This window comes from Plectropomus leopardus, chromosome 11, assembly GCF_026936395.1.
Source record: "Plectropomus leopardus strain MGB_pleo_1.0 chromosome 11, ASM2693639v1, whole genome shotgun sequence".
NCBI classification, from domain to species: Eukaryota; Metazoa; Chordata; class Actinopteri; order Perciformes; family Serranidae; genus Plectropomus; species Plectropomus leopardus.
The window spans coordinates 22,973,389-22,994,305 of NC_142186.1; the positions used below are offsets into that span (position 1 = coordinate 22,973,389).

Here is a 20,917-nt window from a genome sequence, read left to right on the forward strand (position 1 = left end):
GAACTGGCTGATAAAGGAGCTAAATTGGGTTTCCTATTCAGAGCTTTGGAGTTTGATTATCCAGAGGGTGCTGGGACTGTTGCTATTTTGTTTTAGATAGAGCAAGTTGCGGTGGTTTAGGCTTTGGAGAAGGAGGCCCTCTGGATGTCTGCCTGTGGAGGTATTCTGGGTATGTCTGTTTTGGAGGAGATACTGTGGTAGACCCAGAGCACACTGGAGGGATTAAACCTACCTGGCCTGAGAAAGGTCCTTGTGGAGAGCTGGAGGACATGGCTGGTGAGATGGACCTGTGGGCTGCATTGCTAAGGCTGCTCCAGTTGCAACCTAAAATCCAGTGAGCTGAATAAAATAGGTTGATGGATGGTGAATTCAAACTCTCTCAGCTGTTATTGGCAATATTTAGAGGAATATGGCTGCAGTCCTGTGCTTAAAAGACTGAAAAGTCAGCCTGTTCATGAGGAAAGTGTGGCTTGTTGGCATTGTTTTGCAAATTACATAATATGCTTCATAGTATAATTACAGTATGGTTACTTGTGTTTACACAAAGTGTGCATACAATCTTGATACAAAGTATGGGGGACATGTATGTTTAAAATAATAACACTTGAACAATGCTATGCACTCGTTGGATTATGTTAAAGTACACAAAACACAGTCTGTCTGCAGAAGTACGACAACCTGGTTATTTTAAAACTACTCCTGTCTGACACCACATTTACAAATCAGGTACAGGCTACCCCCTTATGATGTTCAAGTCAGCCTGTGTTTAACCTTTGCTCCACAATTCTGCAAGATTAAATATTAAGTTCTTGGGATTTTTTGTCAAGAAATAGGTCCAGCCATCTTCACTCTTTCTTTCTCTGTATTCTTCACCCCTTTCTGCGTCTCTTGCCCTTCAGTCTCTTCATATATTCACCTCAGTTCTCCTTTCCTTTTCTGTTTTTTCTTGTCCTCTTCCACCCTCATTCTCTCCTCTCCTCCCCTGCAGCTCCATTAGGTAATGAGCCAATACAGTAAATCACTGCTACTGTACTCTGTGTATGACTAAAAGACCTTACGTAAGAATGCCCAACGCTTGGCTAAATCAGCATCGGCCACAGCTATGCGGCAGATACAGGTCTGATGTAAGGCAGTGCGAGGGGTTACTCAGCACCACAGGACAGAAGTCTTGTTAGTGGATCTCATGTCTCTACAGCATGGGGAGATGATTATGACCAGGTCGATATCAGGAATGAGTGGCTGTATTGATGTGAGATCAGTGGGAGGGTTTTTCCCCTCCTGTTGGCATTGCTGGGAATAGACAGAGAGGAGAAATTCAGGGAAGGATATGATGTGAGGGTAAACTAGCTTCCTGTGCCTCGTCAAACTCTCAGCCTATACAAACACCTGCCATAGTCGTCTTATGTGTAGAAAAACTGTGTGTGTATTCCTGGCAGCTCAACCATCAGTCTTCTGTGCAAGTATCGCCTCTCCTCTTTAAATGGGTCTGAGAAAATAATAACCAGCTGTTTTGTACCAACTATGTTTGGAATGTATGTCTTTAAGAGCAACTGCTCAGCAAGGCACTATTATTACCTGCAGGGTGTGCCGATTATTGATCGCTGCTCCACAGTCAAACAGTCTCCAGTAGAAAGAAACTAGGAGATAGATGTTTATACTGTGCACTTAGATGGGCAGTGGCTCCATTAAGCTGTTTTATAGGGGATTGACATCTATTTATGTTTTCCAACTGCCAGTTTACGGGGGTTTGGCCTAATTCGACGTCATAGATCACACAATAGCCACTCTGAGCACTCAGCCTGGTATTATAGCATTGAGAAAAAGCCACTTAGCTCTTACTGATAATTGTATATCTGAACTGTAAATACCCAAATACCCTGTGCCATACCCTGCAAATACCCAAACAAATTCTCAAGGGATTATATGTCTAGGAATGAATGGTATGTCTGTCAACAGCAGACAGTTTAACCCCACTCCCAAGAAATTGCCTCCGGTTGTTTTGAAAATAAAAATCCTAATTTAAGACAAATGCAATGTTAACGGTCGAACCAGGGCAGGAAATTTGTCTGTGAAACAAAGTAGCTAAAGAAAGGTGTTTGTTTTCCCAACCAATTGGTTTTTGGGTGAGACTAACCCTGCATTCATGTAGTTTCTGAATAATCTGTAAAATGAGTTCCTGACAGGGAAAATTCAAGTGAATGCCCCCTCAAGTCAGAACAACAGCTTGAAAAGCTGGTGAAAACTTAGATACAGAAGTTGCTGAGTTAACATCATAAATGCAAAAAACATGCCACCTTTCATACAAGAAATGCACCCCAAGTGCTTTCCAAAAAAGAAATTAAAGTTAGTATTAGTATATTAGTTTATAATGGTCATTCAAAAAGGGAAACGCGAAAACCATCATGATTCTAATTAGCCAGTTAGCAAATTTACAACACAATTCAATGCTAAAATAAGATAACTTATTTACCATGCGCTGGTGATTATAAACACAAATGACATATTTGCTAAAGAGCTCAATGGCTAAAGAAAAATAATCTTACCCAATAAAACAAATTTGTTTCGATCTCACTCCTTCTTGAATTTACCCCTTTGTTTGCTTATAACACTTCTGTTTTTCTTCTTGTGCAATGAGCTTAACTGCCAAACAGAGTGATACAGTGTCTTTCGTTGGGGCCTCCGCTGTATGCGAGGCCAATACAACATGCTGAAGTTGCTAAAAAAAAAGTCGACAAAGGGCAACGGGGCAAAGACTGGGGCGATCAACGCTCATCGGCAGCTGAACATTGACAGATGGCCGACCATCGGCTTGATGTGTCACGGCCTTTAAAGCTCATGAACACACCAAAATCACCAAATGATTTCCCAACTTGAAAAAATGGACCATCTGAGGGGCACATGAATGCAACACAAGACCTCTGAGTGATGATTAGTAACCTGCAAGATTAATATACTAGCCTTTAGCAATAGCAGATGAAAATAATTTCCCATGTCTACAGTTGAAATATATTTTCCAATTTCCCACCTAATTAACAGTTAATTGTTCTGCAGCCAATTTTATCAACGTTAATATGAGTTTTTTTTAAATGCCATGTCATTACCTCTATCATTTCCAAGTAACAAAGATATTAAATTGTGCCATACTAATACTTAATACTCTAAATAAGTCTAAAAATAACGTTAATAATCTAGGCTAATAGGGACAAAAATATAATGTGGTAGTACAATAAACTTAATGTGAGCTGGTACATTTCCTCTAGTTCATTGGGGATTTTTCTGCAGCGAATCAACCTGATGAAACTTGACTTTGCAATGAGTCAGAGAGCCTCATGATAAAATCACTTTTAACTTGCTTTAAAGAAATCCTGCGGGCCCCAGTGGACCTACGCGATTAGTCAAGCAGGTCTTTTCATTGCAAGTGAGGTAGAGAGAGAGAGAGAGAGAGAGAGAGAGGGGAGGGGGCTGTATTGGGAGGAGGAGGAAGAGGAGGAGGGGGGGTCACCTTTTGTGCAAATATATCAACCAAGAAGACTGCCACCAGCATCAGATTTCTGTGTATGTGTGTGTGTGAGTGAGGGAGAGAGGCAGTCTTTTGCAGAGAGACAGAAAGAGAGAGAGAGAGAAGTCCAGAAAGCTTTGGTGCATTGAAAGAAAAAGACTCGCTGTTGCCAGATTTCCACTCTACAACCCAAAACAAAGTGAATACTTTTCCTTGAAAAGTTAGGGGGAAAAAAGCAACCATGATCGGGATAACGTTTGGACGCACGTCGGTCTTGTGCACCTTGCTGCTCTGGGCATTTCAAGGTAAGTCTTTGATACTTTTCGTTATATATTTATATATCTTTTTTTAGAAATCACACCCTGTGTTAGTAACTTTATAATGCTTTGGACACGTTCCTGGTTAGTTTTTCGTGGATTCAGGGTGCAGATTTATACTTTTCGCGGACTCTCGAGTTTGGAGGTCCGCTGCTTTCGGGACAAACCTGTCCGTACATGCCGCAGTCTGAGGCATGGAGTTGCTCTACTTTAACACTTTGTAATTTATGTTTGCTCTCTATTCTTGGCTGCTGTCGAGCAACCTGTTACCGGCTGCGCAGATAAGCAGGTGGAAAACCGAATTTATCCCCAGCGCAACATGTAACGTACAAGTTTGTAGCAAACATTTTTTTTTCTTTCCAAAAACTAGATATAGGTTGAGGTTGTAAGATTGTGCAGCCCTGACATACGGGTTATCTCCACGGATAGGATGTTTTAAGGGTTTAGTGTCTCTTCGTAGTTGTGCGGCAAGTCTCAGCGTCTCACTTGAGTGCACGTCTTAGCGCACAGGACTGCGGCACTCCGTTATTTCCCTCTGGACCCCGCTGCCAATCCAATCAAGCCTAAACACTTCTATGCTGCAGCTGCAATAAAACATCATCAAAATCATTGAAAATTCATAATTTTTTGGTAAATCTACAAAAAAAAAAAAAAAAGCTTCCAAAATGTTTTAGGCATCACAAATACTCCCTCCGCCAACTGTGAGAAATGTTAAGCTTTTATTTTGAAGAGCACTCTGGCCGTCTCTGTCTCATCCACGCTGCTATGTCTGGCTGCTGGGTGCAGTTTCCAGCTGCTTTGATGTCTGATCTGCGGGATTTGCGTCTCCTTTGCTGGCAGCGCGCCTCACCCTCAGCACCCCTGGGTGCTGCCAGAGAGGCTAAGCCATTTTAAATTCAACTCTCCTTATATGCTCGTCAAAGAAAAGTTTTGGATTGCGAACTAAAGCCAATAACACTATATCCATTTAAGGTGTTGCTGTGGTGCTCTACAAGTTTATCACTGACCTCGTTTTACATTTACCATGGAGATTTATTTCCCATGCTCTTCTTCTAACTGTCCCATAAGAATTTACAGTGCTGCAAGTGAGATTATACTTCACTGTACTATATGGTTTTAATACCTCTTTTTAGTGTCACTATAATATTAAAGTTATTTATGTCCTTATTAAATGAGTAATAGATTTCCAGTTTGATGCTGAGGTTTGTTTTTTCACATGTTTGATTTGGAAATACACGTTACAGCCATCAGTGGGTCCTGTGTGACTGTGTGTGTAAATTGAGATCATACTTGCTGAATGTTTTAAGGGCATTTCATGGAAGTTATTTCTAATTTCTTGCTGGTGCAGTGGTTTGAAGCAGGATGAGCTAAAGGGCGGGGCTGCTGGTGCTGGGCGGCTCCCCTCTCTCTTTCACACTCACGGCTTCCTTGTGTATTTCTTATTTCGCTTTAACCTGTAGCAATTTATTTTAATTTTACACAAACATATATATCAGCATCCACCTCAAGATTTACATGGTCTTCTCTTTTTCCATAATACTATTTACACCACGTCTTCCCCTAGATCTCCTTTTACGACCCCCCTCTTTGGCCTCAGAGACAGTTGTTTGCTGTCTGTCCCTCATGGAGCCTTTTAACAGGTGCTCAAAAACAAAACTGCCCTGTAATTGTTAGACGCACTGTAGATCACACATCCCTCTGTACAGCTGTGGTGCGCTGATTTAAAAGCTCAGCTCCAGGTGCTGAGCTCCCCTCGATCCTCGCGTGCTGCTCAGAAGTATGAAGGAAAGGAAAGTCATTATTTCACTTGAGCGCTACAAACGTTGCTTTCTTCAAAGAGAAAGTTTGCCAAATCCCTCAGTTACTGAAGTCTCTCCCTCATCCTCTCTCTCCAGCATAGTTTTGTCTAATAATAGCAGCTCTTGTTGGGTCTCACTGGGATTCTGTCACACAGACCCACATTCTCACAATTACTGGTCACACACCGGCAGCTTGCAGCTATGTCGTTTCTGAACATAGAAGCGCGCTGAATAGAAACTCAGGACACGTAACACCCAGATGTGTGTCATCTCCTGAATGTGTGACGACATATCTCTGAGCATGTGTGCCTGTATTTATGCGTGTAGTTGTGACACACAGATATGTGGTGTATGGTAGCGTGGGGCGCCCCGAGGTGCTCGGCATGCTTGTGCCCAAGATCGCCGCTGACCCTTTGACCCACTCACCCAGACATGTGAGTAAACGGCTCCTCTTCTGCGCTCCTGAGATGCCATTGCGTTGACATTGCAGGGCAGGCATCAAAAGTGGAAAATGTAACTTTATTTTCAGTGTCTTTTGTTGGTGATAGCACAGTTTGTCCAAATTAGAAACACTATTTCTAAGTAGAAGTTGAAGAAAATACATTACAACACTCTATCCTCACTGCAAGGTTATGTAAAACACAACCAGCACTTTATCAGAGCAGCAACTTCACACCAGCACTGCTTTACTTTCTCCCTTAATTTGGATTTTTTTTCGCTTTTGTGGGGGGATAAAAAGAACAAAGTGACATTAAGGTAAAGAGACAAAAGCAGAGTCAAATGGTCAGATGAGTCTGAGCTAAACTGTAGAGACTCCAAAGTGGTCAGGGACAAGTGGAAAGAATCGTAGTGACAAGCATCAGCTGAGTTCAAGGTGTTAAAGTCTAACACGCAGCGTCAGCCTCTTTGTCTATGGCCACCCTAATTCCAGCAGTCATTTCCTCACTTTTAATTTCTGTCCCCCCTGCCAGCGCCGCATCAAAAGTGCACCCCCTGGAGATTTGTGCAATTATTATGGTATTAGGCCCCAAAAAGAGCCATTTAGCCACAAGGAGATAAAAGCCAGGGGACCTCTTTTACAACTGTCCCGGGGCACTTAGTTTTGTGCAAGCATACACACGTGTGCATTCTTGAACACTTGAGTGCAAAAACATTAACAGGTATGCACAGGTAACATACATTCACTCATCAGCAAGGGAGTAGTCACATGCACTCATAATATATGTGCAGTTCATGGAAACACACACACACACACACACACACACACACACACACACACACACGTAAAGCTTCTTAATGCTGGATTCTGATGTTACGCAACGCTGGAAACCTTCGCTCATACAGCAGTGAGTGACAGGTTGATAGTGGCTGCTTTGGGGGTGAGCAAGTCTATGTTTGCCCCCTTGTCATTTAGGCCTCTGGAGTGGGATGGAGCTGTAATTATTGGGGTGATTCATGTGTGTGACAGTGATAGAGCAGAGCACTGAGAAGAAATGAGTGGCATTCCTCTGGACACGTCGGCACTCGCTGTGTAAAGTGTGTGTTTGTTTGTCATCACTTCAAATTCTATGGACGAGGGCTTCCCTTCTGGCTTGAAAACCTCCTCTCACCACAAGTTTCAGGCAGTAATCCACATACAAACAAGCGATACCACAATGTGGCATCTGTCTCTCCATGAAAAGGCAGTGTTACAGGTGCAAAGCTGGAGTCAGTTCACAGCCAGGGTGCATTCTTGTAGTTTGAAGGGGTTTCACTTGCCCGCGCAAGCAGGGGGCACCAGTTAAACATTAGTCAGTGAAAATAAAGGGCATGTTGTGGTTGGCTTGTGTCAGGAGGTCCAGCCATTCAGTAATCATTGAACTCAGAGAAGGAAATTTGAGCTCGGCAACCTTTCACATACCCACTAGTGTTTATTATTCCCAATGAATGACACATTAAAGTCAATTACAGCAGTGTGAGAGCACGCTGATGTTGGCTGGTGAGCTGGCAATCAGCACCGACAGGCAACTGGGCATCAGCAGATGGCAGGTTGCATGCATGTGGTTAATCCCGGTTTGAAGTCAGTTAGCAAGTATGATGTGGTTCACAGCGGAGACGGAAAAGTTTATCCCCTCGCTTTTTCATCCTCATATCCCCACGAGAGCTTCAAAAGAGCTGCAGCCAAAGCTGTGATTACACACACTTCCACAGGTACTCATACATAAACAAAAGGTGTGTTTCTCCAGATCAGCTTTGTCTATGTTCCCATCTTTCTCCTTATCTTTGTCTGTCTGCCTGTGGCTCTGCCTTGGTCTTTTTTTCTGTTTTGTCCTTAAAGGGATATCAATATCAGTTCAAGTGTATGCTATATTTAGAGGATTTTCACTGATTTACCTTTCCGTCACACAGCTCTTTCCGACGGGGAAGCAGTTAAAGGCTTCAGTTCCCCATCTATGCATGCCACCAGACTCCAATGACAACAACAAAAATTTTAGCATGCTGAATATAGGAGCTGCTGGTCTACTGCTTTTATGATCAGTAGGTCAGTTAGTGTGACTTTGGTGGATCTGAACTAACCTTTTTAACTCCTAAAACCCTGGGACTATATCATTTTGCTTGTGCTGCCTTTAGACATCTTTCACAAGTATTAAATTTGAACTCAATGTTCATTTGGTTTGATTTTTTTCTCTCAAAAAAGCATGGTAAAAGAGGCAATAAGCAACTTGGTAAGAACTGTTCCATAAATTTCAAGAAATAAGTAGATTTAGAAAATTATTTTCAAAAGAAAATGGGGAAAACTGTATTTATAACTATCATAATTAAATTTTTAAAATTATTTTCCTACGTTATTATAATTTTTAAGCACCCTTTTCCAGTTAATTAGTTTTTTATTTTTTTAATTTACAAATTTTCAAAAAAAGTTTTTTTTCTTTTTTACTATTTTTTGGGTCATATGCTCAGATTTTAAATCATTAAACACCAAAGTCACAAAGTGTTTAGTGATGTTAAATCGCTGTTTTTCTCAGGTGAGTCTGGCTTTGAAGAGAACGATATAACTGCTTCATTATCCCGCTGGAAAATGAATGTTGGACAGCAAAGTGAAGTGGTGAAAATATTCTATATAGAGCTTACACTTAAATGAATCTAGATTTTTTTAGGTGGGACTTTCTTCGTGGCCAAATCACTTCCAGAACCGTAGATTTCTTAGCTTCCATGTTGATTTCCAGCTTGCTTCTCCAAATTTGGGCGTGTCACCCGAAATCTACCATTTGTAATATACTGTCTAGGGATAAGTACCCCTCACAACCCCACCTCAAAAAATCTGAACTATCCCTTTAACAACACCTTCAGTTTTGTTTGTGCGTGTTTGCTTGCTGTGATTTACCATGTTGTCTTTGCCCGTGTCAACCACTCTGCTTTTGTGCGTGGCTCACTGTTAATAACCCTGCATAGCATCAGGAAGATCGCCCGCTGTGTTTTTAGTGGGAGAGGGCTCTGTTTGCTTTTACGCCCATCCCTAGAGACGTTCCTCGGCAGATTTATGGCTGCTATTGATGATTTTAAAATAAGAATGACCGTCCTCCCCCGCTTGGCAGGTTCGCTGTTTCCCACTCTCCAGCGAAAACATTCCAGTATGGTGTCTGTCTGCCAACTGTGTGTTTGAATCCTCATTTAAACTTTCAAAGTTGTGGAAAAAAAGTTAAAAACACATTGCTGTGAATATAAAGAAGAAAAAAGCGAAAAAGAAACTGGCTAAAAGTTGTTTTGGTTTCATCTGTTGCTTTTAAGATGCTCTCTTGTCATTAGTGGGAGTTGTAGGGAGGGAAGGAAGGAAGCAGAGAGGAAGGGATGGACAACGAGAGATCAAGGGATGAGATGAGAGATGATTACAGCGGACTGTTGTGGAGCCACTGTGCAGTCTTGTTGTTCTTGTCTCAGGGGAGGAAGATGATGGTGATGGCTAATTTCAAATGCAGCCTTGAAAAGAGGGTACATGTCTCTGTATGTGTGTCCTTGTCTCTACATCTGTGTATGTGATAGTGTAGTGGTGGGGGAAGCTTTTCAGGGTTGGAGCAAAATTGAAAATTCACAAAGCTCTTTCGGGAGACGAGGTTAAGTGCTGCCAATCCATTTAGCAGGAGAGTGCTGTAGCAAGATGCGGAAAAGAGGTTCTGTTTCTGAATATGTTTGTTGTAGGAATATACAAAAACAGCAGGACTGGCTTGAGCTTTTTAGCCATGCACTATACAAATGTGTGCCATTAAATCGCAAGGACGTACGATGGCCGGTATTTTTTGTCTGCCACAGAAAATGGCATTTATAGCATTCAGCTCGTGTCCAGCTGTTTTGATCAGTCTCACAGCGTATGAGGGGGGAGAAAATGAACAAAGGCGATACGGGCAGAGATAGCAGCAGTGAGGATCAGACAGGCGGAGTACGTCAGGATTGAGGGATACCAATTAGGAATGGGGAATGTCATAGAAAAGCCTGGATCTGTGGCCAAGGAGATCATTTTCCTGGCAGCAGAGAAGAAATCCTAACCCCTGCGCCCCTCCAACCCTAAACCCTCCATCTGACTGTTGGCTGGCAGAGCGTCCTCTGGGAGCCCCGCAAGCTGTTGCTTTTCAGACATCAACAGTTGCCTCAGCAGCAGTTGTTGAATGCACCCCTCCAAGGCTCTGCCACCCCCTTCTCACACACACACACACACACACACACACACACACTTGGGTTCCATTACCACCTCATGTCTTTCCACACCACTGGCTTGTCCTGTTGTGGTGTAAGGAGAGAGTAAAACTGTATGCTGGCTGTGAACGCACCCCTAATTTAGCTTGTTTTTCCCTTTCTGTTTTTATTTTTATCTGACATGCTTTTACCTACAGCTGGGCATGGTGTAGTGGAGGGTAGACACAGATATTAAGTATTAATTATACCACTTCTTTTTCTGGCCGTTTATAGAATGCTCATCCATCAGCCAACGGCTGCAACAAATGATTATTTTTATTGTCAGTTAATCTGGCGATTATTTTCTTGATTAATCGATTCGTTTTTTGTAGGGATGGTAACAATTAATCATCGATTGATTAATCTGTTGTTAAGAATTGAATTGATCATGTGAAATGTAATCAATCAATCAATAGGCTGCCAAAGGATATGCAATATTTTGTTCTGAGCTTTTATTGAGGAATAAACACATTTGGTAATGTCTGAAATAAGCTAAATAAGTTTTAATGTTTTTTAAAAACAACAATGGATTAATTGATTGTTGTTAAGTTTACCAATAATCAGTGAAGGAAGGGTCTATAAAATGCCCAAGATGACATCCTGAAATGTCTTGTTTTGTCAACAACCCAATGATATTCAGTTTATTGTCAATCAGGACTAAAGAAACCAGAAAATAGAAGCTGGATTTGGAGACTTTTGACATTTCTTTCATTAGTTGGTGATTAAGTAATCAATTAATAGTTGCAGCTCTACTGTGGTGTGGTGAAGTGGGGTGTATTTGAAGGATTTTGCAGTTCAGTCTACCAATATGTGACCAAAATGTTTAAAATTATGGATACCAATACAACAACTCATTCATAACATAGGTATTGAATAAAGGCCTCTATTGATATTGCTATTCAAATAGAATTTTTTGAAATGATACCCAGCCAGACATGCTTTTTTAAAGTTAGTGTACATGATTTAAAACACCTCCCACGCTACTGAGGCACAATTTCAAGCATGTGAACAGATATTTGAATGCACCTCTGACCCAGTCATTTTTTCCTTTGAAGGAGTGGTTTCAGAAATATGACGGTGGAGCCTCAAGGGATTCTTTTCCTCCCTTATCAGTGTGGCATAATGATAACTAGGAGATGAGGGTGACTTAAAGTTCACTAGGCTACAGAATGTCCTGTGTTTACATATGTGCACACTTGTGTGAGTAAATTTACTCAAACTCGCTGCCACAAAGGTTGTCCCAAAACCACAGCCATTACTCCTCTCTCTTCATAACCACTTTTCATGTCCAATCTCTGTCTTCCATCTGTCAGAAAACATTCCTGCGCCTCCTTGACTTTAATCTAGTTAATGGTTAAGCAGCGGTGGTTAACCTCTCCGGTGAGGCTGGTCACTGTTTGACAATGAGATCTTATTGCTTTAACTGGGCCGGGGGGACCTGGGAGACAAGAGTGGGAACATTAATCCTCCATGCAGGGAAGGAAGAGGAGGAGCAGGAGGTGGAGGAGGGGCAGGCGTTTGCATTACAGCACTCATATATACTTTTTCAGCTTGCGTCTGTGTGTTAGATGTTCGCTATGACTTCATGTTTGTGTGTGAGAAAAAGGGGGCTCCCCCACGTTACCTGAGAGTGGGGCCAGAGTGTCATCACTGAACACTCAGTGTCAGCTTTCAGCGCTTCTAACTTGCCTAAAGACATAACTCGTCTTTGTTTCATCAAGGTTTCGCTTACCTGAGCCCCTCTGAAACAACGACCACAGCACTAAAGTTCCCTTTGCGCCCCTCTGCCTGTGTGAACTTGACTTTGAAAGAGAAGAGTAGAGGAGTGAAGTTACCATGCTCTGACTGTTAATGTTCTCCTCTAGTCACATCTTGTACTTAACTTTAGTTTGAGTCTTTTTTTCTCTGTTAGTTCCAGTCCTCCCTGGAATTCTCTTGTCGGTCTCGTTACCACTCCCTAACTCATGCCCAGCTCTGTGAATCATCACTTTTATCACTGTTTTTCTTCTCCACATCTCGCACTCATCCATCTCTCCTCCCCCTCTCACTTGCCTCAGTCTCCATCCGTCATCTGTCTCTCATCCCTGCCAGGGACCAGCACAAAATACATGCATCCTCCTGACCATGTGCTGTCTAATCATCACAATAGCCTGAACAGAAGGTGCCACTAGAAGCAGGGCATCTCAAATCCCTGGTGGTTCTGAACAGTAGGGGAAGGTAATCTTTTTTTTTTTGACTGACGGTTCAGTTAATGACAGTAATCAAGCCAAAGGACTTAAGAGTCACTTTTTGCAGGTGTTACAGTATTTCTTAAGTTGCATCAGTGCAGTAGTGGTGGTGGAAAGCAGTTAAGTCTGCAGATCCATTAAGCCAAGTGCATTTCTCAGATTTGTTGTCATTGGCAAATTCAAACTGAATCTCTCGTGTTGTTCATCAGTTGTGTCCATATTCCGGTAATACAAGGCGAGTCAAGTTTCATAGCTTCATTTTGATTCAGTCTGGCAGGAAAAAAGTACAAGCTTGCTCCCGGTCCATATGAATATTTAATCCAAAATCAATGCCTTTCAATTGGGTTATAACTCCATCAGGCTAAATGATTCCAAATTACATGTCAGTGCAATCTGCAGAACAACAAACGTGATGGATAGTTATTGTCGACATAATGTTGGACTTACAGAGTGCCTAACTGATTTAGCCTCTTGTTATTGGGGGATAAAGTAATTATAACCCCAATGTTTTGCCTCGGGAGCATCTTGCATTCTGCCCTGGTGGGTATGTTGCAGCAGTAAATTTAAATTTAGTTAACAATTATTCGTACTGAATGATTATCAAGCAGAACTGTACATGTGAAGGGTGACCACGGTAGAGATTTGAGCTTTCCTGGCTGCTGTATGGAGTGTTGAGAGAGGCTGAGAGGTCTTGGACAGGCAGCTCAGAGGACCTCCTTTGATCCCGTCCCCCCCACCACACACACACACGCACGCACACATTCACTTCAAGATTTGTCTCTGTGGAGAATGATGAAAGATGCACCGACTCCACATGTCAATTAGCAGTTGTGTGTGTATGTGTGTGTGCCTGTCCATTGAAATCAGTGTGTGAGGGTGGGGTTGGTTAATGGCAGGGGCAGAGAGGGCACATGTTCAATAATAAGGCCTGACAAAGGGGGACAGGCAGAAGGAGGGATGGAGGGAGGATGGGAGGATGATGGAGCACTCAGTGTGTCACTGCTTTTCATTATGCCTCACTTCTACTTATTGGTGGAAATCAAAATCATTATAGTAATAGGAATATTTTCCCCCACACCTAAAAAAAAAAATCATAGTATAGCCAGTCACATAGAAAATAATGTAATTTAATTTGCTTAGCTTAATAACTTTTGGAAAAGTACTGCAACAAATGATCATTTTCATCTGCTTATTATTTTCTCCATTAAGTCTCTTAATTATTTGGCCTACAAAATGTAAAAAAATGTTGTCCGACAGACAGTCCCATCACCAAAATATTAATTTAACAGTGATGCAAAACACAGTTGACCACAAATGAGAAACATTAAATAAAATTGTTGTTAATTAATCTTCTGTTGTCCAACTATTTGATTAGTCAACCTATTTTTGCACAAATAATTTGGACTACTTAGTAAAACAACATAATAGAATGTACCATAATTCAACGCATTCTCATAAAATATGTATCCTCATAATGCCAAAATGCAAGCACAAAAGTTTATATATACAAATTTATATATATTATATTTATATATAATTTATATATATATACAAATTATATACAAATTTGCATCCAACTAGAAACGTAAAATTCTTAACACTAGGTTACAAAATTAATGTACAGTTTAGGAGGTTTAGGCAATAACAGTTTCTATGGTTAGGTTGTAAGTCTATGGTTATGGTTCTTAAATGACTCAAAGTTCATACAGTTCCAAACATGCATATCCTAGGGAAAGTCCAGATTTTTGTGACCCATCCACCACCCCAACCTGCCTCTGTACAAGACTGCTGTGGACTGCTTCCTGTCAGCGCAATGGTCACGTGATTGCAGCTTTTCAAAATATGCAGGAGATGAACAAATTTAGAAGCATTATTTTTTGTAGGAAATCGCACAAATAGTTTGTGAGAACAGCTTGCATCATAGTATATTACCACTGAAAAGCATCGAATTGTAACACTGGAATATCACTCTGCTTAGCTGCATCTTGATTTATTTCAAGCCACGCAGGCATAGACTGTAGAAATAACATCACCCATTGGTTTGTGGACTCCCGTTTAGAGCTGGATCTAAATGAGAAGTGAGGGCACTTTTGGCAGGTAGCCTGTCAATTCAAGCAGCCTGACCTTAATTATGTATAACTTCAAGTCTTAAGAAAGGATAAACAGGTGAACTGTATAAAAATTCACCTCCCCTACAGTTGAAATTAAGCGGAATATTGGCTGTATAGGTCAAAACTGTTTATTATTTTTTGCACTAGGCTGTTCACATTTTCATTTCTGCTGTAAAGTTGGGCATTTTAACATGGGGCTTTATGGGGATTGACTTGCCTCTGGAGCCAGCCTCAGGTGGCCATTCAAGGAAATGCAGTTTTTTGCATTTCCACATTGGCTTCATTTCTCACTCCTGGTGTTTGCTGCTTGATCCCAGGCTTTGAGACTCTAAGAGTTCCCAAGTGGCACACTTGACTGATGCGCTCTATGTATGTGTGTTTGAGTGAAGCTTTTTTTATGGACTAGCCTCAAGTGTTGGAGGCAGCAGGAGAGCCAAGTGTAAACCACTCAACAGTGTTCATCTCAAATCATAAAGTGCATCACTTAATACATGGTGGGTGCCTCTTTGCAGCATATTTTAATGTATTTTTCAGTGAGGTTTTTCTCTCTCTGCACCTGAACAAGGCTGCATTGTTAAGACATTCCTGTAGGCTGTAGGAATGCAGGTATTAATACTGGGCTGATTACCCACACACCAGAGAGAGAGAGAGAGAGAGGGGGAGGAAGAGAGAGGAGGTGTGGAGTGGAGCAGGACGGCGTAGTGAAAGGGAGAGCCTGACTAACGGTGGTACTCGTCAATGTTTAAACCGTATGTGTGATTGTGCACACATGGATGGATACATGTATGCACTGTATGCAGGTGCTTAAGTATGTCAATGTGTGTGTCCATCTACATAGTTGTAAGACGGGGGTGTCTGGGTATTTGAAAGTGTGTCTGGAATGCATACCCCATTAACTGAACTAACACTGCAGTGTGTGTGAGCGTGTGACAAATCAGAGAGTTAGCTGTGGGTGTGGGACAGGACCCGGCTGTGTGTGTGGGCACCCGTCACTTGGAGCAGTCAGGGCTGTTAGGAGCATGTGAACATTACTGCAACCCCAATGTGAACTGGAATCCAGACTTAATGGAGGATATAAATAGGTGTGTGTGTGTGTGTCCAATCTCACATCGATGGCAGTACCAGCTGGTGATGGGACAGTGGTGGACTTGTCGCAGAGCCTATAAGTATACTTGGGGGGCCTCACATTCACATGCCCAAAACCACATCTTGTTAGAGGTGATTATTAGAGGGTCTTTAAGTTGGCATTATGTCTACAAAACATTTATTTCATGCATTTTTATGTGGCTTCACTTAAAAAAAAGATTTAATTGTTAGCATTCTCCGCTTCATTTTACTTTGTCTTAAAGGGACAGTGCAACCCAAATTAAAAAAATAAATAGTTTTCTAAGTTTTTCTGATTTCTTGCTCATTTCTTGGGTAATTTCTGCTCAAACTGCTCATTGCCTTCTTCCAAAGCTTTTAAAATAAAACTTTGGTGTGAGTTGCTAAGTGCTGAAGATATCGGATGTAGAGATGCTTGCCTTCTTTCAAATGTAATGAAACTAGATGGCACTCGGTTTATGGAGCCCAAAGCATAAAAAAATTAATTTGACAACTGAGCAGCAACGTCTCTCTCCAGAAATCATGACCCGGACACTCAAGATAATCACAGATCTTGCTGTGAGCGGTTTTATGTAGGAATAATTTTCTTCCTTCTGAACCACGCCCACTAACCATATCACCATGCAGAAGGCATTGTGTATCTACTGCTAGCTCCCCTAGCATCACAGAGCTAGTTAATGTTACAGCTTAGCCAAGGAGGAAGCCATTAATGTCCCTGATTCGGTAGGTCAGTGTAGTTGAATAGAAGGAAAATAGTTCCAACTGGATTATCTTGAGTAATAAGGTCATGATTTTTGGAAAGAGGCATTGCTGTTTATCAAATGTATTTCTTTGGTGCCTTGAGCCCCACTAGCCAGGGGCCATCTAGCTCCATTATATTTGCAAGAACTGGACATCTCAAACTCTTTATCACTCAGCAAAACACAATAAAACAATCTAGATTCCTAAATAGCACTACAAGAAAGAAGAAAAAAACGTATTTTTGGTTTTGTGGCAAGCTGTCCCTTTAAATCAGTTGTAGCGCCTTTCCCTGTTTGCATTGTGTCATATTGTGGCGCCATGGTTGTGGCCCCTGGTTCACCAGCTGGTGGTATATGATCAGAATTGGAGCCTGTTCTCTTTGGCAAGGAAGTCAGCAAGGTAAAGCCAGCCAAAAAATCTACCATCCACTGCCTACACCCTTTTCTGTAGCCCCTCACCCACACACACTCCCCACCTCGTCCCATCTGTTTGGGTGTGTGTGTGTGTGTGCATGCATTTGGCGCTGATTTTAGAGTCAGTTGGTGTAACGGTTCAGGAGAGCATCAAAGCTGGGCCCACCATCGGCATGACGGGGCAAACAAAGTCAAAGCTCAGGATGCAGCAGTGACCCCTCACTAACACTAACTCTCCAAGGTAGATCAGTCAGAGATGCTACATGGCTAGGTGCAGTTTGAGGAGACATGGAGCTTATGGTTACATTGGTACCAGCCAAACAATGGCATACTTGTCTTCCCGTGGCTACCCACCTGTTCTCTCCTCCCTCGCTTTGGCTGTGTCCAAGTATCCGAACATTACCTCCTGTCCTTCATCGAAACACTTTCTCCTTCCCCCACCCACACTGTGCCTCTTTCTTTGCCTTCTCCCACTGGGGAGGTTTAGCATTTTCATCAGGACAAAGGCAATGGTGGCAGTGCCTGAGAGAGAGGAGAGACAGCTGGACGGTCATGGACTCAAGATCGTGTTTCATGTGTTCACTTGCAACACCGTCTGCACCTCTTTCTCTCGGTGGCCTCATTTCTGCCAGTCACCGTCTCCTCACTGTTTCCTGTTTCTGACACTTTCACCATCTTCCACTTCCTCTTGAGTTCTTGATTTCTATTCTCACTACTGCTATTACCACAGCCACTCTGCCCAAATTCTCTTTCGCTCATTCGATTTCTCATATCACATCCCACTGCCTCCTCTCTCCCTCTCTCTCTCTCTCTGCTGGTTCTTTTTTCTTGTTTGTGTCAGTCTGTTCCCACTCGACTATGCTGGTCAGAGCCCCTGCAGTGGATTATCAGTCAGTTGACTCACAGAGGGCAGCCAAAGCCTCCAGTACAAACATGAGACAATATCCAAATGATTGGCTGGTTGGCTTTGGACCGTGGAAACAAGCCGCTATATCAGTTTGAGCCAGGCTCGGTCCACAGGTCTGCCCATAAACCATATTAGCCAGTAACACGGACACACTGCAGTGCTTCTGTTTGTTTGCAGCAGCTGCTTTGGGTGTAGTGCAATCCAAAATGGAACAATTTATCAGATAAATACAGAAGCTGCTATCGCTTGTTTTCACATAAGGTTATTATGCATGTGGGTGGGAAAAGCCATTTGAATTGCAAATTCTGAATTTTTTTCCCTAATGTTCAGCATGTTGGGCCATCAGTGAATTCATTTTTTATCAAGTTTTGTGTCCTTGCTTCCTGCAGCTGTACTCAACAGAAAAAATAATTACAAACCTGGAATTCGGTCAAGGCAGTTCCCTGCTGTAGGCCTGTACTATAACCCCTTTACTACACTATAGCCCTGGAGTTGCTTTGCCTTTGCCAGCAATGGAAGTAGTAACAGCGCCAAATCAATGCCTGTGTAAAAGGGACAGACGGCAGGTGTGTTATGTGTGTGACAGCTGGCAGCAAAATAAAAAAAAACAGCAACTGAAAATGTCCGCAAATTAAGAAAACACCTAGATTCAGGAGCTTTCACACTCCGAACAGAGGATGAGATAGGCTGCCATATGACAGAGATTATAAATGATTGTCGTTGTATGCCATTGTTATTATTTAGAAAAAGCTGCAGAGCAATATTTTTTATTGGTCACACTAGAGGCAGATGCTGTTGTGTTAAATGTCATGCCTGTCATGCCTCTTTTGCCTTCATGATGCCATGATGCCTGCATGCTATCTAAAATCACACACTGGAGGGGCATGATGCTTTGGTGTTTGATTCTGTGTGAAGATGCAATGGCAGCGCAAAGAAGGGACTTAGCCGTAGCCAGAACCCGACCTATATGTCGGTCAGCCAATTTTTTTTTGGCTGATATTGGCCAATAACAGATATATTGTTATCGGGTTATATGATGTCAGATATGCAGGATATAAAACAAATATAGGAAATTTGTTTCTAACAAAAAATAATGCAGAAACAGATATTAACAGAAATATAGATTTATCAAATTCCCATTGTAGTTTACTGTTTCAGTGCACAGTTGTCATTTTTAAAAAATAAAGTTTATTGTTGAACTGTAAAATATCCTGCCTCCATTACATATCTTTGTCTCAAGTATTTGATTACCATATCCAAGGGATAATAGAATTGCTTAATTCTGTTTATGTATTAAATATAAGCCAATATCATATGTATTAATATCAGAATATTTACTCCCCAATTTCAGTATCAGCATTGGCCCCAGAAGTCCAGTATTGGTCAGGCATGTGCAGATAAGATGATTGTATAAAATCTTGCATAATGCACATTTTGTTTCAAAGCTCCCATATGCAATGAATGAAGAATGAAGCAACCACTTGGCATGATTTATGACAACAGAGGGTGGAGAGCATCTGGGTTCTGCTATACTAAATGTATATAATGCCTCTTCAATCTGAGGAACACATTTGCCTCGATGAAGTGGGTCTTCCGTTCCCATCTGCCTTCACTTGTGCACGGCTGAAACTTAAGCTGGAGTGTTACCTCCAAGTATTACCTCTGTGTATCTCCCTGCCTCCTCAGCCGGTGGTTCACAGCTCATTATAGAGACATAGAAATACAGGGGTGGCTTTTCTGCCCCCCAGCTACCTTTATGCTTGGAGATAGAGAGTTGTAGTCATGGAAAATTCTGGAGCAATGGCGATGACAGACAGCCTCCATGTCTCCTGTCCGTCAGCTTGACTTACTTCTCTTCCACATTCCTCAGCTCCATATTTCTTTAGTTCTTCTCACCTCCTCCTGGATTTGACAGACCTCCCTCCTCCTACTCACACTCCTTCCTGCCATATACCTTTAAGGACATGCTGTTGCCTGCCTGTGCAAACCCATCTCAAACACCCATCCCGCCATAAATGTCAAAATTTGCCCAAGGGGCCTCCACACCAACTGCAGATTGTGCAATTCTAACCCAAGCAGTACAAAAGGCCGCTGTTCTCAAATGACATTTAGTGACACACAGACCCAAGAGGACGATCTTTGAGTAAAAAAAAAACTCACATCGGTGACTCACATCATAACCATTCTAGAAATGTAAATTGAATGTAAAAAAAAAACAAAACATCTGTCATGAGCATGCTTGTGATTTTGGACACAGTGTTATTAATAATGAATGAACGGTGCTGATGGGAGGTCCAGCTTCGCCATGGCTGCCTTTGAGTTCATCTAATTGAAACGAGTTCAATAGTATCATGTCTGCTTTTATCTTCATCTTGTTTCCCCCCACCCCCTCTTTCTCCATCCCCCACTCCAATAATGAAAAGCACAGGCTTACAGCTATGAATATAGTCATATGATCAGATGTTGAGCAATATACAGGATGCATTTCATTTCACTCTTTTCATTTTGTGTCTGTCTTTGACCACTTAGATTAAAATTAAATATTTTCAATCAGTACATGCACGGATAAGTCAAGCTACAGTTATAGGTTTATTAGGCCAATTGATTGGACAACTGTCTAACTAGACTAGCACCAGGGGAGAATCGATTTATTGGCAGAAGTGTGTCTCACACCAACTTGGTAGGTTGCAATATGCCCGATTTTAGTTAGTTGCAATTAGACCTTCTTCCGAGTGACTTATTACGTGACATACCAAACAAGTAAACAAGCAGCAAACAGGCTGCATGTCTAACCAGGACAACATGGATAACCTTTCGGTGCTGTACATTTCATATGTACTCAAATACTTTTTGTTGGTACCTTCATTTTGTTTTCCCTTTTCTTCTTTATTTGTTTTTCCTAGCATTCTTTTATGAATTTATGCTCTTCGACTTTCGGGTCAAAGCCTGGCACAGGGACTATTGGGGCATGTGCAGAACCCTTTGGCTAGTTCAGGTCTGGTTGAGGCGTATACATGAAAGAATAAATCGACCCCCAACCACATTGTCTAGGTGTTTTAGTCTGACGTTGAGAAATTTGAAAGTAAGTCAA

General features: G+C 41.9%; 1 protein-coding gene across 3 annotated transcripts in view; it reads left to right on the top strand.

The window, feature by feature from the left end:
• Positions 1 to 3,513: 3,513 nt before the first annotated feature.
• The window catches only part of bcam (basal cell adhesion molecule (Lutheran blood group)), a 62,880-nt gene continuing 45,476 nt past the window's right edge, over positions 3,514 to 20,917 (top strand). For 2 of the 3 annotated variants that reach the window (XM_088084292.1, XM_042489836.2), the window contains exon 1: positions 3,516 to 3,804. In XM_088084292.1, the coding sequence (XP_087940418.1) occupies positions 3,741 to 3,804 (64 nt within the window). In that variant the 5' untranslated portion in view covers positions 3,516 to 3,740. Of the gene's footprint in view, positions 3,805 to 20,917 lie in introns of all 3 variants that reach the window. The other variant, XM_088084291.1, reaches the window with a different exon arrangement.